General features: G+C 42.7%; 1 protein-coding gene across 1 annotated transcript; it reads left to right on the top strand.

Moving 5' to 3' along the window:
- Positions 1–1,423: 1,423 nt before the first annotated feature.
- LOC136449971 (thiamine pyrophosphokinase 2-like) lies at positions 1,424–17,396 on the top strand. The gene is made up of 6 exons (XM_066450212.1): positions 1,424–2,547; positions 2,636–2,732; positions 3,690–3,762; positions 15,902–16,003; positions 16,145–16,394; positions 16,752–17,396. Exons 1-6 carry the CDS (start codon positions 2,388–2,390, stop codon positions 16,871–16,873), a joined length of 804 nt encoding a protein of 267 aa, XP_066306309.1. The 5' UTR covers positions 1,424–2,387; the 3' UTR covers positions 16,874–17,396.
- Positions 17,397–17,961: the final 565 nt, after the last annotated feature.

Here is a 17,961-nt window from a genome sequence, read left to right as displayed (position 1 = left end):
TCTCATCTAGATCCCAATACTTTTAAATTTTGCATTTAGCTCCCCAAACTTGTCCTAAGTTATCATTCCAGTCCTAGTACTTTCAAAAACATGCTCAGCTCCTGAAACTTCTAGTATTGTGCCATTGTGGTTTAGCCCCGCCCCACACACTGTGTTGCATGTGCAGAACTAGCCTCCTAGGACCTACTTCGCTGTTTGGTTGCCCTTGTTGTGTTTCCCCTACCGCGTGTCATAGACGAGCCTTCGTTGCTATGGCCCTCCTTAATTCTTCTTGACTGCACCTGCGTCACCTCTTTATGACACTAGGGCCACCTCGTGGCAAATGCATCAACACCATCCACACCACCACAACACTCCATCGCCCTCGTTGAGCAAGAGCTCATGCTTATTCTCGCCATCTACTCGCACTCAGTTTCCCATTCTCCTGGCCTTCTCATCTTCCTCAATAATGGTAGGGTCGTGCTACAACAGAGTAGGGTGAGTGTAGCACGCGACATGGCAGTGCTGAGGCATACAACATGGCCTAGCATGGCAACATGGATGCAACACGTACCACACTGACGATGCAATATAGGCAGATGCGGCTAGCAAGGTGAGTGTGGTGCATCGCTACATGGCTATGCGGGTAAGGCGGGCATGTGCGATGTGGCGGAGGTGAGGATGACGGTGTGTAGGTGGATGGACCATAATGATACAATAATACAACTTTGGGGATCTGAATGTGCAATTTAAAAGTATCGCGGCCTAGACGAGAACTCGAGATAATTTTAGGGAGTTATATGCGCAATATAAAAGTACCTGGATTTAGGTGAGAACTCGAGACAAGTTTAAGAACTCAATGTGCAAGTTGAAAGTACCGAGACTTGAATGAAAATTTAGAACAAGTTTAGGTCGAATGTGCAATTTGAAAATACCAAGATCCGGATAAAAACTCTAGAACAAGTCTAGTAACGCCAGTAAAATTTACTCTCAAGACATAATAATCCATTAATTAATATTGTCTATATATAGATAATATTTTTAAGGACAATCTGTCTTTATTATATTGTTATTATATTATACGAGATGTCCTGAGAACGAAACTGTCATTAAAGATGACCTTGTATATACCCGTTAGAAACTTTTGGCGTGGTCCCGCTTGACGGCGCCCGTGAGAACAGTCCATATCAATATATCATCGCCGCACATTGAGCGGCTACAACAAACTTCTGTCTGAAAAAGCGACGCACCGTGATAACGGCAGCGGAGACCTTTGCCGTTTTTATTCTTCCTCCGTCTCTGCCTGTACAGCGGCGGCTTGGCCAGCTCTGATCCTCATCCTCCCTTTTCGGCGCGTAACGCCAGTCCTCAGGTGAGATCTGCATGCGCTTCTGTGTTTCCTGCGCCGATTACGGTTGCCTGCGATGTCGTACGTGAGGTCTCTCCTTTCATTTCCTTCTCGGGCTAGTTCTGTTGTCCTTGAGTTTCTTCGATTCTGGGTTCCGAAGGACGAGTCCAGTCCTTGCGAATCGATTTTGGTGCCTGCCAGGGTTACGGCTGCTGAGTCAAATCGATCTCACCGGGATTGCGGAGTAGTTCCAGGCATATGGTGTCGAATTTGGGCGGGGAGGTGCAGAATTTCAGGTTATTCTTTGGCTGGGTGTTCTAAAGAATATTCCCCACATGAATACGGAGGGAAGTTCTCCTTTTGGGGAGATTTTGGCATTCTAATCAATGAATGTAAGATAGTATGGTTAGTTCTGATGAAGATGTCGTTTCTGCATAGGAGTTCTCCAGAGTCTGAATTTGCTAGTACGAAAGCAAATGGACTAATCAGGGTATATGTCAGGATAGTTAGCTTGTATTACTAAACTATTTATATCAATGCCATGGGAACAGAGGTCTTGGTGCAAGCAAACATTGCCTCAACTGTTTTAGATGATGGAATAAACAAAAGAATAATGCTCAAGATGAGTAAGCGCTACAAGAATCCATCCTCTCTTCCATTCTGTTACACTGAAAAATCCTGCACTAATTGAATTCTTAACTGGGTTATAGGCGTATTTTTCTTCTTCTTTTTCTTAGATAATGGAAAGAAATTTCTAGATGTAACTAAATGTTACTGCTTAAAATATGTGGTTATTGTTGCCTGAGAGTCAATCAAATTGTGCAGTGCAGTTTTATTTGGTACTTGACTAAAAACCTATTAATACCTAGAGTCCCACATCCCAAGACAGACCTTTTTAGGAAACATAAGAGACCCTTTTGAGCAGTACTGCACAGAAGAAAGAAAATGATTGTCATATAATGGCATTGGCATCAATAACAGTTGGCTTTTGTATATCGGTATTGGCAGCAAAAACAGTGTTAGATTTGCCCTTGATTGAGGTACAAATTCAAAGGTCAAGATGTTGTGGCGCACAGTACGCTGTATGGATGTAATAATGCATTCTTCGAGTTTCCTTCTTCCGAAACGGCATCAACCTGTCAACAAACCAGTCAAGAACTATGCTTTAGTTGTTCTAAACCAGCAACTTCCACGATTCATGCCTCGACTCTGGGATCATGGTAACTAGACATAGCTCATTTGTCTTTCCCTTTTATATTTTTGTAGGAAAGTATCCTTAAAACACCTTTGCATTTTGATGTAGAACAGCAAACTTGAGGATCTGCGCTGACGGAGGAGCTAATCATATTTTTGATGAGATGTATCAGATGACCAATGATGAAGACAAAAAAAGCACCAGAAATAAGTGAAGTTTTTTCTCCATCATTTCATACTGAAGTGCTTATTGATTTTTCAACATTCTTAAGATCTTATTATAATAGGAACTGCCATATGTTGCCATTTTTATTGATGTTAAAAAACTAATGATTGCCATTTACTCCGAAATAGGTTTCTTCACTAGATAGTTGTGCCTTATGCAAAAATAGCTAGCATGGATTAGTATCTTATGGGTTTGATGGTGAGTTGTGATGGTTATATTGGATTTTGTTTCTTAAACAATTGAGTTTCACTGGGTTCGCTTAAGTTGTGGGCCAATATCGTGTGGCAGGTTAAGTTCTTTCTAGATCTCATTGAACATTTATTTAGAAAAAATGAAGGATATCATAGGTTCCCTTGTCCCAGTGAATCAGAATGGCTGAATATGTGGTGGGGTGGCGACCTGTGTGGGGGTTGTTGCAGAATATATGAAAAGAAGGATATATGTGAGGAGATACCTCTTGCTCTTGCTTGAAGCCTTCAATCTATATGCTAAGTGCCTAAGCATTACTGGCAGTCGCACCATCTCTGTTTTTTGCTCATGCCATCTCCCAACGTTAAACCCCGTGCCCGTTCCCATTGCACATTGTGTGTGTGTGTGTGTGGTTGGGTGGGTGGGGGGGGGGGGGGGGGGGGGGAGCGCATTTGATACATCTGCTTGCCGTCAGCCCCCGCCTGTGCCTTCCTACATCTTTATTTTCTGGTAACTGGTTAGAGCAGAAAATGAACTTTGATTACTAGTGTTTATTTTCTGGAAGCTTGTATGTTATGACTCTAGTTTGATTCTAGCATACATGATTGCTTTTCATCCTTTGATGTCATTTTAATTAGGGTTTGCATACTAAACTGTTTATATATGCTTGTTCTCTCCTCTTCCCTGCAAAACAGGAAACAAGAATTTTTAGGATTCATCTTACCTAATATCATAATTATTGCTATTATCCATGTATGTTCCAGAAATAATTGAGGGGGACATGGATTCTATAAGACCTGAAGTAAAACTGTTCTACTCCAGTCAGGTTCTTTTACTTGCACTTTCTTTTTCTACATTGTTTACCCAGGGCTGGCCCTGAGATTTTGGGGGCCCAGGGCAAGACTAAAAATTGAGGCCCCTTAGAACATATGTACATCTGTTATCGCTTGTATTAGTTTGGATGCTAAGCTAAAAGTAGTTATCTAGCATGCATTACCTATTCTCCTTGCACCATATACTTTTTAAAAAATTATCTTGTCACAGTACTGGTTATCATCCTCATCGATGTCCAAATTATTGTCTACTGTAAGGCCTTGCTATCGGGATTAGTAGTATTTGTTTGCTCCTACGCGCAATAATTACTGATTCATCTATATTTCCCCTATGTTCATATTATTATTTTTTTTTAAATCAGATGCGTCCTTTGTGCAATGTTTTCAGATCGTATTATCAAGGTTAGTCGTATGACCACCGATCAGACGACTAATCGCGATTAGTCGTCGATAAGGGTCGATTAGTCGGTCCTAATCGGTCTAATTGGCTAGTCGGACATTTAGTCGTCCTTGTGCCTAGATGGCCTGATCGACCATGTATATACTATATATATGATGTAAATATATGTAAACATGGCCATAATAAATAGGTAAATGTTAGAGGCAAGCAACCAAGCACAGTTTGGCATGTAATCATGTTTGCAATGAATCATTATCATGGTGATTTGGCCACTTACCTGTAACTGCTGCTTGCTGATTTGGCCACTTACCTGTATCATAGTGGCTCATCTTGATGCTTGAGGCCTCCCGTGTCCGTCTTCCAGGCGTCGAGGAAGGAGCCTCAGAGGCGGGCGGATCTAGTGGGTCCCGGCAGGGGAGGAGATAGGAGCGGACGCCGGCGAGAGGCGCGGGCGGAGCTGCGGACGCCAGTGAGAGGCGCGGGCGGAGCTGCGGACGCCGGCGAGAGGCGCGGGCGGAGCTGCGGACACCGGCGAGGGGCGCGGACGGAGCTGCGGACGCCGGCGAGGGAGATCCAGAGGCAGGCCGCCGCCGGCTGCGAGAGAGAGCAGCGGGAGCAGAGAAAGCAGCGGCTGTGAGAGAGCAGCGGGAGCTGGAAATGCGGATGCAACTCCCACTAGGTCACTCCTCTTCTTCTTACCCTAATGGGCCAGCAGCCAGGTGGGCCGAATTCTTTAGCTGGGCCAAATTCTCCCTCCCCCGAACTAGTCGTCTGGCTAGTCTGATCGGACGATAAGTTTTCTAATCGGTCTAAACTAATCTAGGGCCCTTATCGAGCACCTGGTTACGATAAGGACGACTAATCGCGATTAGTCGTCCGATCTAAAAACACTGCCTTTGTGTGATCACTTGTTTCCCTCTTTGTATTTTCTACATACTAACAGCATCGTGTATAGAAGACGTGTGCTGAAATTTTTAAAATATATTTAGTAATTGAAAACTAGGGCAAAGCATACTGTTACTAGGGATGCCTTGTTTCTCTCAGGCTTTTATTCCAAAAATACATGCCTGCATGCAGTCACTTTTATTCCAAATACTGTGAGCATGCAAAAGTCTGCGGGAGGCGCCGGGTTACGGGCATGCATGCAGTCATAATGGACAATCGAATACCGTATACATACTGGGGGGCCTGACAGCTCAGGGGCCTGGGGCGGCCACCCCTCTCGCCCGCCCCCAGGACTGTGCCTGTGTTTACCTGATCATCCTAGTCAGGTTTCTGCATTGCAATCAGTTCATACTGGATGTTAAGTTAGTTGTAACTCCCGTAAGAATTACACATGCAGTAGTACTATCACTTATCCTAACACCTTTTAATGCACCATTGTACTCAAGGGCAGCGGCGAATAGAAAAGGAGTAGGAGTTTTGATTGATAAGAGCCTCAAGAATGGTGTGGTGAGAGTGAGAAGGCAAGGAGATATGATTATCTTAGTCAAGCTTGTCGTTGGTGATATGGTCTTGAACGTAATTAGTGCGTATGCCCACCAGTAGGCCTCGACAAGAGTGCTAAGAGACAGTTCTGGGAAGACTTAGATGGCCTGATTAGAGCTGTACCTAGTAGTGAGAAGTTTTTTATAGGAGGAGATCTTAATGGGCATGTAGGTACTACAAGCGTAGGTTTCGAGGCAGTTCATAGAGGTTTTGGGTATGGTAGTAGGAATCAAAAGGGGGAGAAAGTTCTGGACTTCGCGGTAGCTTTTGACCTGATGATAACCAACACTTTCTTTAGAAAGAGAAAATCTCATCTAGTGACCTTCAGTAGCGGACAACACTCTAGCCAGATTGACTTTGTCCTCGCAAGAAGAAAGGACAAACGAGCATGCTTGGGTTGCATGGTGATACCAGGGGAGTGTGTTGTTTCTCAACATAAGCTTTTGGTGGCAGACTTTCGTTTTTAGGTACGTGCGGTAACAGAACCGACCAAATTATAAGAACGTAAGTACAAAAACAATCATCGAAGTGATTAAATTCCTGTACTTAAGCTCCCATAATCCCGGTAGTCCGGAAATCACGAAGGACTTCAAACAACTCCCGACATACAAACCAAGACCGTAGTGATTCAACACAACACATCATTCATTACAACATTTCACAAGTGGCATCCGGATTACATCCATCAGAGTTCAAATAAAATATTACAAACCAAGTTCAAATTTGCGGAAGCAACATAGTTTAGTACATAACTTCATAGTTTCAAATACATTGCCAGATCTTAGTCATGTCCCACCAAAAGCATCTTCAGGTACGAGAACTAGGAGAGACCGCGTCCAACGGTCTAGTCTTCATCCCCAGCTGGGAGAAGGCAATACTTGCAGCAACCAAAGTAGAACTGGTCATCTGCAACAGGTGGGAAATAAACCCTGAGTACGAGAAGGTACTCAGCTAGACTTATCCGTCAAAACCAGAAATAAAGGACACCAAGGGTCATGCAAGGCTTATGAGGTGGGCTAGCTTGACACAGTTGTATAAAAGAGCTTATGAATATAGTGACAATTTAAACTTAGCCTCAAGTTTATCATCATTTACCTGTCCACTAGATTAGCACCTGTACTAGAGCACTCATTAGAAGCAAACATTATTAACTATAGCAGGTATAATAAGGCTGTCATCATCATACCATCATTCCTGAACCATTATGTTATTTAGTGTATCTACTTTGGAGATAAGCCCGTCAAGTTCTCACTAACCGGTGAGAGACGGCGACTCGAATCGAATTACAACTCAGCTGAGGGGTATTCCTAACTCTCACCCTGGCATACTTTGCAAGGGTAGCCGTGGGTCACCTTTGGGACAACTCAGGAACCAAATTCGCGGGTTCGATCAGCGCCAGCACTCTCAGGGATTACCCTTCTGCCAGGACGATCAGGACTTTTAAATCATCTGCCCTTGGACTCACGCCTACGGCTCCCTTCCGAGGCGTACTTTATACTTATCGACTCCCGGCCTGAGGTGAGTTACTCAGCGTCGTGGTCGGTCTCCAGACCCGGCCAACTAAGAGAGAGGCATGCGTTCAACATGAACAGGAAAGGCTTCAAGATTGGGTCCTTAAGCGACACAGACGGAGTCACTGCAAACCGGTAAGCCTCCGCCCGGTCTTCAATTCAAATTAAGACAGGTTCTTTTCCACGATAGCAAATATAGCCAACCGTGCCATATGTATACCCCTAAAGCTCACAGGTGACAGGAAATCACCTGACTTCTACCGCATTTAAGCAGGGCTAAGCACTACACGAGCCTGAGCTACATAGGATTCAGGGTATCAATATCTGGACAAGGATTGGATAACCAATGCAGCAAGTGTTTGCATCCAACATCTAAACTTAATGCAACAATATATATATGTAACAATAATATTTTAATTGCATTTCGAAAATTAGGAGGCTTAATATGTTCCGGGGCTTGCTTTTTACAAAGTTGCACGGACGGTGATCCGAGCACTCAACGGCGACCTCGTCTGGCACTTCTCCTGAGGGCTGCACCTCCTGAACCTCCGGTGTTGGCTGCTGCTGCTCCCCGCTTGGTTCCTCGAATTCCAGCAGTGTCACTCCTTCCGGTACACCTATTGCATGCAAATGCACAAGATAAATATCATGGATACATAAGGAATGACATGATGCTCATGATGAATGGATAACAGTAAGTATTTAACGAAAACATCACTGGACACTCGTTTACCGATTAAAAATAGCTCTATTCAAATCACTTTAAAACATGTATCTAACTTAGCACGAAGAACAAGATCAACTTACCTAACTTGCATGACCTAAGATAAAGATGCTCATCTTCAGTTAAAGACCTAACATCTAGAAACATTACCACAATCTTAGGAATAGTAAAGGCATACTTAAATCAAAAGTTAAGGTTTCATATGCAAACGAGCAGTTCCTTAATTCAATCACAACAAGAGTTCTACAAATTCAAATGACTTGCAAGAGGACATTCTGGAAAGCTTATGAAATTCTCTACAAATCATTTATAAACATCAAAGCATGATTCTTACGTTAACCAAATCGAATTCAAGTAAACATAGAATCTGTCCAGAAATAGCAGGTTTACTAAATTAAATATTTAGTGATGATGCAAAAGCATAATTGGACCAAACCAAGTTTACCAACTTGTTGTGCATACCAGAGGAACATCAGAAAGTATAGTGCCAACTTCTAAATAAATTATTTAATGTCCTTTTCTAATTTATTTAGTTAATTAGGTGATTAAAGCAACATATAGTAAAACTATACAGAAAAATCTACAAAAATTACAGTAGCTACCTCATGCTTCACATAGACTACCATAAAAATTTCAAAGCAATTGGACAAGCAGAACTTGCTGTATCAAAAATAACAGATGGCAGGTCTATTTCTAGCATAATTAGGAAACCCTATTGAAAAGTGTCCAGCAATAGATTTCACATTTTTTTCTAGTATCATTCTAGCATAAGAATAGCACTCACCAAATTTTACCTTTACTGGATCTATAGAAAAATTATGAAAATTCACACAAGATCCATCCATGCAAACAAGAGAATTACCTAACTCCTACATACAGTGTCCAAAGTGTATGAAAATTTAACTACAAGCTATTCATGATATGAGCAGTACACCATAAAAATTTCATGCCAATTGGAGCTACACAGAAAAAGATATAATTACCCCTATTTCCCACATGATTAAAAGAGATAATTAGCAACTCCATTTTTCATAACAGAACATGGCATAAATTATATTTTTAATATAAACTAGACATTACCAGGAACTCAACAAAATTGGAACCACATCATTTGGATCTACCAACCAAGAGATATACATTTTTGAATCTGTACTCAAATCTGTGAAAAAGAACAAAACAAAACAAATTGAAAACCCTAACCAACTACTGGGCCGGCCCGGAAAAACACTGCGGCCCGCGACGCGCGCGCCCGCACACGCCAGCGCGGCCCAGAAACACGGCGCGGCCCACGGTCGGCTCCCGCCCGCGCGCGGCTGCTGACAAGCGGGCCCCGCTAGTCAGAGAGGAAACATGGGAGGGAAGAAGAGCGACGGCGGTAGCTCGCCGCCGGTGGCAGCTCCGGCGAGGCCACAGGTACCAGCGGGTTCACCTCACCCGTACGCAGCTAGGGGTACCATTGATTGCAGCAATTGCGGTGGCTAGGGGGAATGACGACGGCCATGGCGGCGCACGGCCGCGGGTTGGCCAGCTCCGGCGAGCCGACGGCATCACGGCCCTAATGGTCTACCCTATGAGCATCAGCATCACTCACTGGACCAAAAGCAAGGGAAAAAGGGGGCAGTAAGAGGCTCGAGCGGCACAGCCACGTGCGAGCTCGGCCGGCGGCGGACATGGCGACCCGGCGGAGCCGCCTTCACGGTGAGCCCTACCTGAGGCGAGGACGAGGTTACGGTGAGGTCGAGGACGTGGAGGGGCTCACAGTGGTGCTGTGGTTCAAGGGAATCGGACAATGGCGCTCGGTTTAGGGTGATTTGGCTCGGCGCCGGCCACTGGCTTCCCGGTCACCGCGCTCGCGTGGAAGAGAACGGCAGAGAGGGAAATGGCGAGAGGAAGAGGGAGTGAGCGAGGCGCTGGCTTGGCTTTCATCTGGGAGCACGGGCGCGCGACGTGGAGGCGCTAGCTGAGCATGCACGCCACGCGGTGGCCAACCTCTGAACCGGTCGGCCACGGCGTTCACTGAACATTTTCTGAAACGACTGAATCGGGGTCCGGTGGCACGACTAGCAGCGCCATTTCATCGCCTCATAGCTCGTAATCTAGCCCGAGTTAGTGGTAGGTAGTAACAGCAAATTTGTAGAGCTACAATAGTACTACAACATTGTCAATTGGGGCTTGGGCTAATTCAGTCTGGATTGGGAGATACAAGGTCACAAAGAGGGGCTCATGAAACTGTAAGTCAGGACTTGACTGAAAAAATTTTCTAAGTCTGAAATCAGCAGGGAAACCTGACTTGTGGGCCCTGTTTGAACATGTTCTAGCCATTTTCATGAGATGGTCATATTGAGACTTTTGTTCCTTGATAAATTGGCTACAACTTTGGTAAAGGATGCACATCCATGCAAGGTCTCTAGGTTGGACTTTTTAATCAGTCAAACAGAGTCACTCTATAGGTCATCCTAAAGTCAAACCTCCACCTAGAGGGCAATTTAGTCATTTTGGTCCACATGAACAATGTCCCATCAATTACCTTAAGTGTAGTTAAGGTGTATTAGACCATAATTAACCACTCTACACAAGTGCTACACCAACTTCTAAGTATCACATGTGATAAAACAACAAAACACTCAAATTACCCTAATGTTGCAAATCCATGTTTCACATGTTTCATGACTTTGTTGCAATTTTAAACTTGTCATATTACACTTACCATGTTGCCATATTTCAAGGTATGAGAAACTCATGTTGCATTCACATGTTGCACTAACTACCATTCACAAGCAATCAAGTATGAAATAAACATAATTGAGAATGTTGCATATACATGTTTCAGTAACAATGGCATGATGAGATAGATGATGCACATGTTTATGAAATGAAATGCAATTTTGTGGGAGCCAAACACCTAGGGTGTTACACGTGCCCGTAGGGATAAACAAGCTAAGATTGAAAGAACAAAGTGGTGGAAACTGAAAGGGGAGACGTCAGAGGTATTCAGGGAAAAGGTTATCAAAGAGGGCTCTTGGAAGGAAGAAGAGGACATAAACAACATGTGGGAGAAGATGACAACTAACATTCAGAAGGTGGCTTCAGAGATGTGTGGAGTAACCAAAGAAACTGGAGGCGAGGCTAAAGATATTTGGTGGTGGAACGAGGAAGTCCAAAGGGCTATTAAGGAGAAGAAAGAATGCTATAGACGCTTGTACCATGACAGGAGTGTGGACAACATAGAGAAGTACAAGGTGGCAAAGAATACTGCACAGCGAGCTGTAAGTGTGGCAAAGGGTAAAGCATACGAGAATCTTTACCATCATTTGAGTACGAAGGAAAGAGAGAAGGACATTTATAGGATGGCTAGGGTTCGTGAGAGAAAGACAAGGGATTTCAACCAAGTTAAGTGCATTAAGAATGAAAAGGAGCATCTCTTGGTGAAGAAGGATGAGATCTGACATCGATGGCAAGAGTATTTCGACAAATTGTTCAATAGTGAGAATACGAACACAACATTTCAGTTGGATGACTCTTTTGATGACACCAACAGGCGCTTTGTGCGGAGAATCCCAGAATCTGAGGTCAGAGAAGCGTTGAAAAGGATGAAAGGAGGTAAGGCGATGGGACTGGATGGTATCCCAATCGAGGTGTGGAGATGCCTCGGGGACTTAGCTATAGTATGGCTAACCAAGTTGTTCAACCATATTTTTCGATCGAACAAGATGCCTGACGAGTGGAGAAGTATATTGGTAGCGATCTATAAGAATAAAGGGGATATTCAAAGTTGTACTAATTACCGGGGAATTAAGTTGATGAGCCATACTATGAAGCTATGGGAGAGAGTTATTGAGCATCGCTTGAGAGCAATAACGTGGGTCTCTATGAACCAATTTGGTTTCATGCCCAGAAGGTCAACCATGGAAGCCATTTTCTTAATAAGGCAAGTTATGGAGCGATATAGGGAGAAGAAAAAGGACCTACACATGGTTTTTATTGACTTGGAGAAGACTTATGATAAAATACCAAGGAATGTTATGTGGTGGGCTTTGGACAAACATAAAGTCCCAACGAAATACGTCGGGCTCATTAAGGACATGTACAACAATGTTGTGACTAGTGTTCGAACAAGTGATAGAGATAAGGATGACTTCCCGATTAGGATATGACTACATCAAGAGTCAGCTTTGAGCCCTTATCTGTTTGTCTTAGTGATGGATGAGGTCACAAGGGACATACAAGGAGACATCCCTTGGTGTATGCTTTTCGCAGACGATGTAGTGCTAGTTGATGAAAGCCGGACATGAGTGAATCAGAAACTGGAGTTATGGTGGGAGACTTTGGAGTCCAAAGGTTTTAGACTTAGTAGAACTAAAATTGAGTATATGAGATATGACTTCGGCACTACTACTCGGGAGGAGGAAGATATTTGTTTGGAAGGTCAAGTAGTGCCTAGAAAAGATACCTTTCGATATTTAGGATCAATGCTATAGAGAGACGAGGATATTGATGAAGACGTTAGCCATAGAATCAAAGCAGGGTGGATGAAGTGGCGCCAATCATCTAGTGTCCTATGTGACAAAAGGGTACCACAGAAGCTAAAAGGCAAGTTTTATAGGATGGCGCTTAGACCTGCTATGTTGTATGGTGCATAATATTGGCCTACGAAAAGACGACATGTTCAACAGATAAGTGTCGTGGAAATATGTATGTTGCGTTGGATTTACGGTCATATAAGAAGGGATTGAGTTCGGAACGATGATATACGTGATAGATTAGGGGTAGCACCAATTGAAGAAAAGCTTGTCCAACACCGGTTGAGATGGTTTGGACATGTCCAACGGAGACCTCCAGAGGCACCGGTGCGTAGTGGAATCCTAAGCCAGGATAGTAACGTGAAGAGAGGCAGAGGAAGACCGAAGTGGACTTGGGTAGAGGCAATAAAAGGAGACTTGAAAGGATGGAATATACCCAAAGACTTAGCCTTAGATAGGAGTGCTTGGAGAACAGCTATTCACGTGCCTGAACCTTGATTGCTTCTGCTGGGTTTCAACTCTAGCCTACTCTAACTTGTTTGGGACTTAAAGACTTTGTTGTTGTTGTTGTACTCATGGACAGCAAAAAGAATTAAAATCAACTTTGCACCAGGCAATTGACTAATGTGGATGGCATCTTATTTGAAAACAAAATACTAATCCTTAACTTCTCAAGGAGCCCATTGGTCACTGTCAATGACTGGCTCTTCAATCAAATTGCTATATTAACTACAGAAATTTGAAATCCTATGAATGGAAGCTTGTTTTATCGTTATGTACACCTTAGGATCCTCTGCGTGGTCCTATCTGACTATAGTCAGAGCTCAGAATGGATGCTGGCTTGGTGACTCTGGAGGAAATGTCATTTGTTTTGGTTATTATGTCAACAAACTTTCTGTTTTCTTTTTCTCGAAAACACAGGAGAGCTGCGCTTCATTATATTAAGAAGAAATAGGGGGTAAAGAACCCTTAGTACAACACACACCCACACACACTTATCTTTATCTCATAAGATACATTTGCGCCGGTAAAGAAAGAAAAAGCGACCCTGCACCTACAACAAATCAACTAACAGCTTTGGCAGGGGCAGTCAAGTGGGATAGCCCACGAGCCCCAGCCATTGTCCACCGTCGACGCTCATCACCGGCCAACTTCAAGGTTTCAGCAATGTTAGGAATTGCTCCATCAAAGACGCAGCTATTGCGATGATTCCAAATTATCCATGCTCCCAGAACTATTAGGGAGTTCAAACCTTTTTGTGTTAAACCAGAAGTTGCTGCACTTGCTTTTTCCCACCAATCATCGAATGAAGTGTCAGATGGCTGTGGAGCTAGAGAGTGGAGACCGACCTGTCTCAATATATAGTACCAAAATTTCCTTTAAAATACACATTCGATTAGGAGATGATCAATGCTTTCGTCTGCTTGATCACAAAGTGGACACTTCTCAGGATGAGGCAGTCCTCGTCGTGCAAGCCGATCTGAGGTGTCCGGCAACGCTTGTGCGCTACAAGCCATAGGAAGAATCAGCATTTAGCTGGCGCCCAAGTTTTCCAAATTCTTTCCCATGGCCTAAAAGAATTTTCCCCATGAATAAGCTATCATATGCGGATTTCGCGGAGTACTGTCCACTATTTCATAATTTCCAAATGTGAGAGTCCTCCACCTCAGGTTGTAACTCAAAATCATAGAGGAGGTCCCAGAGCTGAAAATACTCCATGATGATCCACTGTGAGAGCACCTTGGATGTCTGAGACCCAAGTCCGGTTGGTTAGAGCGTGCTGCACAGTACGCAACTTTCTCTTTCTCTGCGGAATCACAGCAAAGAGTCGAGGCGCAAGATCCTTAATGCAATGCCCATGAAGCCACCTATCAGTCCAGAACAAAGTATTCTCACCATTGCCAACATCTGAAATAATTGCCATTGAACAAAGCTTCTGAACCTGAAAAGGTACCTGTATAGACAGTGCAAACCAAGGGCGGTGTGGCTCCTTTTTCTGTAATCAGAGCCATCTTGCGCATAACGCCCAGCCAAGATTTCTGAGATTGGAAATGCCCAACCCACCCAGTTCAGTTGGAGAGCAAGCTATCTCCCATGCCACAAGACAATGCCCTCTACGTGGTTCCTTGCGCCCTCTCCACAGATAGCTTCTTCGGATTTTGTCAATCGCTTTATTGGCCCATTGAGGCAAATCAATATGGCCATCAAAAGATAAATGAGCATCGCAGTAAGAACAAACTGCACGGATTCGCCTCCCAGCTCGTGTCAACAAGTCCGCTTTCCATCCCGGTAGTTGATCAGCTATTCGGTCAATGATGACCTGAACATGCTCTTTTGTTAATCTTCACAATGAGAGGGGTAAACCCAGATATTTGCATGGAAAATCAGATAATGCACAAGGGAGTTGCTGTTGCACAACCTCAATCTCTTGTTCACCACATCTGATAGGAAGTACGTTACTTTTTTGTAGATTAGTCTTGAGCCCAGATGTTGCACCAAACAGCTGAAGGATGTCCATAGTGACAGCAATATCAGCGGCATTTGGATGAAGAAATAAAACCACATCATCCGCATACATTGAGATGTGATGTTGCAAAGCACATCTTGATAATGGTTGCAGCAAGCCTAGCTCAGCTGCTTTTGAAATCATATGCCCCAGCACATCCATGACCAAAATGAATAACATTGGAGATAGGGGGTCACCTTGTCTCAATCCTCGCCAATGAGATATTCGCTCACCGGGGATCCCATTCAAAAGCACTTGAGTAGAGGAAGAGCATAGCAGTCCACTGATGATGTCCCTCCATATTTGTCCGAAACCCAAGTGTTGCATGACCTCAAGTAAGAAGGGCCAAGCGACCGAATCAAAAGCCTTTGAAATGTCAAGTTTCAGTAAAATACGGGGCTGTTTTTGTTGATGCAGAAATCGCGCCATCTGCTGCACTAACATGAAATTATCTTGTATGAAGCGCCCTTTGATGAAGGCACTTTGATTAGGAGATACCACTTGGTTTAATTGACCTGCCAATCGATTAGCCAATAATTTGGTTAAGAGCTTGGCAAAGCTGAACAAATAAATGATTTTATGCTTCTATATATTGCATACTTGAACTGAAATGAGCTGCTAAATGTCTGTTTGAAATAATAAAATACTGCATTAACAAAAGCATGGCCTTTCTTTGTATTACTCTAGTTTCTATACATATGAACTTTCCCTGAAGTGTTTAACAATCAACTGAACTTTTAAGGTGAACTTGACTAGACTTTTGATTTTACTAAATGTTGAACAATACTGCACACAAACTTTATTCATTCATTGAAGTACTTGGCTGGCTATTGGTCAGTTATTGACTATATACTTTGGCATCTAAATTTTACGATCAAGTATTCACATGTCGTTCTGTGTAGAATTTGAATCTATTACCAGTTGATGAATTATACTGTAAATGTTATCAGGATGTCATGGTTTTGGTAAACTTCTATTTTCAGGGATCCAAAATTTCTGATAAGACACATAACCAGGAGACAACAGATCTACACAAATGTATTTCTCGTATCCATCATCGTACGCCTGATCATGAAAAACCCAATGTAAGTAGCAATCGCATTATTTGGTCTTGATACTTCTCTTGTTTCTTTTTCCTACTTGTTGATATTTTCTATCAATATTAGACTCACATCTGTACAAAATTCATTGGCAATGGAACTTACTTTTCCCATCAAATACTGTAGCTCTGTGTGCTTGTTACTGGAGCACTAGGTGGAAGGTTTGATCATGAGGCGGCAAATATTAATGTTCTGTATCTGTTTTCGGACATGAGGATTGTCCTCCTATCAGATGATTGCTTGATTCGACTTCTTCCGAGAACACATCACCATGAGCTCTATATTGAGTCGTCTGTTGAAGGACCCCATTGTGGGCTTTTTCCTGTTGGAGCACCATCAACAAGCACCACAACTACTGGCCTGAAATGGAATCTAAGTAAATTTCTTTTTGCTCTGTTGGTCATAAACTTGTGGAAGTTCTGGATTGAACTGCACGGATTACTGGACTTATCTAACAAAACAAATTAATGTAGATTGTGTGGAAACACTGAAGATTTAATGGACGAAATAAAATAAAGTACATATAAATCAAGTTTATTCATGAAATATTAATCTAGTGCAAAATTGAATACTCTTTGCTGACATTTACATAAGCATCTAATTCCGTAATGATCAGTTTCCCTCTCAGTTTTCATGGGGGATGTACATGAACAGAGTAGGATTTTTGTTTTGTTTCATTTATATTTGGACCACTAAGATCAAAGGTAGTATTGATTCTTTTCCCCGCTTCCAGGTGAATCAAAGATGAGATTTGGGAGCATGATAAGCACATCCAACATTGTGCAGTCGGAGAAGGTAACTGTAGAATCTGATGCAGATCTTTTGTGGACAATTTCTCTGCGAAATCTGACATAAACAGTTCCTAGATAGTTATCCTTTTTCCTTCTCTTTCCTGTCAAGTGGCAACCAAGCTCCTGTACAGCCGTTTTTGTGTTTGTGAGTTGTGTGTCTGGGGCCTTGTTTAGATTGCAAAAAATTTCAATCCGATGAATAGTAGCACTTTCGTCTTATTTGGTAAATATTGTCCAATCATGGACCAACTAAGCTCAAAAGATTCATTTCGTGATTTCGAACTAAACTGTGCAATTAGTTATTTTTTTACCTACATTTAATGCTTCATGCAAGCGACTAAAAATTGATGTGATGGAGAGAGAGTGAAAAAACTTAGAATTTGGAGGTGATCTAAACAAGGCCTGGTAAATAAATATCGTCTGATGACTAATCGATGAAGTCTTATCATCAGATAGGATGTCTAGCACGATCTTGAACTGCTGATGAATTATGTGAATAACACAGGCAGGCATGATGGTAGTTTCCTCTCTAGTTGTATGACTGTATTGTTGTATTTGCAAGGGGGTTTCTTGTATAAAAAGAGTTCTCAACAGTTCACACTGTTTGGTTGGATTTTGTTATGATAATGAGTCTGGCAATTGGGTACAGTGCTATATGCTACTCACTCCATTGCTTTTGATATGCATCTAGACATAATGTATATCTAAGTGCATAATGAAAACCATGTCTAAAAAGGCCAAAATCTCTTTATAATTGGAATGGAGTACATACTTAATTGCTTACGATAGAATTTGGTCTTACCTACTTTTCTTTTTGAGAAATTTTACGGTGTCAGGGAATTGTAATATCTAGTTAGGAAAAATAGATTAAGGGTGAACATTTTTTTTCAAAAACTCAGCTAGAGAATTGCTGAGCAAATCTATTAGAAGGGGAGAAAAAAAACCCAACCTTTACAAATAAAAACATAACACACCACACACTGCAGAGAAGAAGAAAAACAAGGAAACTGCTACTGCTACGACTATCGGGCAAAGGAAACGACCAATGTCATGTCTAAAGATGGCAACGGCCCGATATCCAATACCCGACGGATATTTAATTCATTAGGGAACGGAGATGGGATCATATCTTTACCCGCGGGCATCTAAATG

This window comes from Miscanthus floridulus, chromosome 5 (genome assembly GCF_019320115.1).
Source record: "Miscanthus floridulus cultivar M001 chromosome 5, ASM1932011v1, whole genome shotgun sequence".
Taxonomy (NCBI): Eukaryota; Viridiplantae; Streptophyta; class Magnoliopsida; order Poales; family Poaceae; genus Miscanthus; species Miscanthus floridulus.
This window is presented reverse-complemented; position numbering and strand designations above follow the sequence as displayed.

What these genes read in the sequence shown, in the direction of transcription:
- LOC136449971 (XM_066450212.1), top strand. Translation starts at nt 2,388, where the DNA reads ATGTTGTGGCGCACAGTACGCTGTATGGATGTAATAATGCATTCTTCG. An exon ending in AAAAAAAGCACCAGAAATAA is followed by an intron (nt 2,733 to 3,689) that starts GTGAAGTTTTTT and finishes GCTATTATCCAT; the next exon opens with GTATGTTCCAGAAATAATTG. An exon ending in TGGCCTGAAATGGAATCTAA is followed by an intron (nt 16,395 to 16,751) that starts GTAAATTTCTTT and finishes CCCCGCTTCCAG; the next exon opens with GTGAATCAAAGATGAGATTT.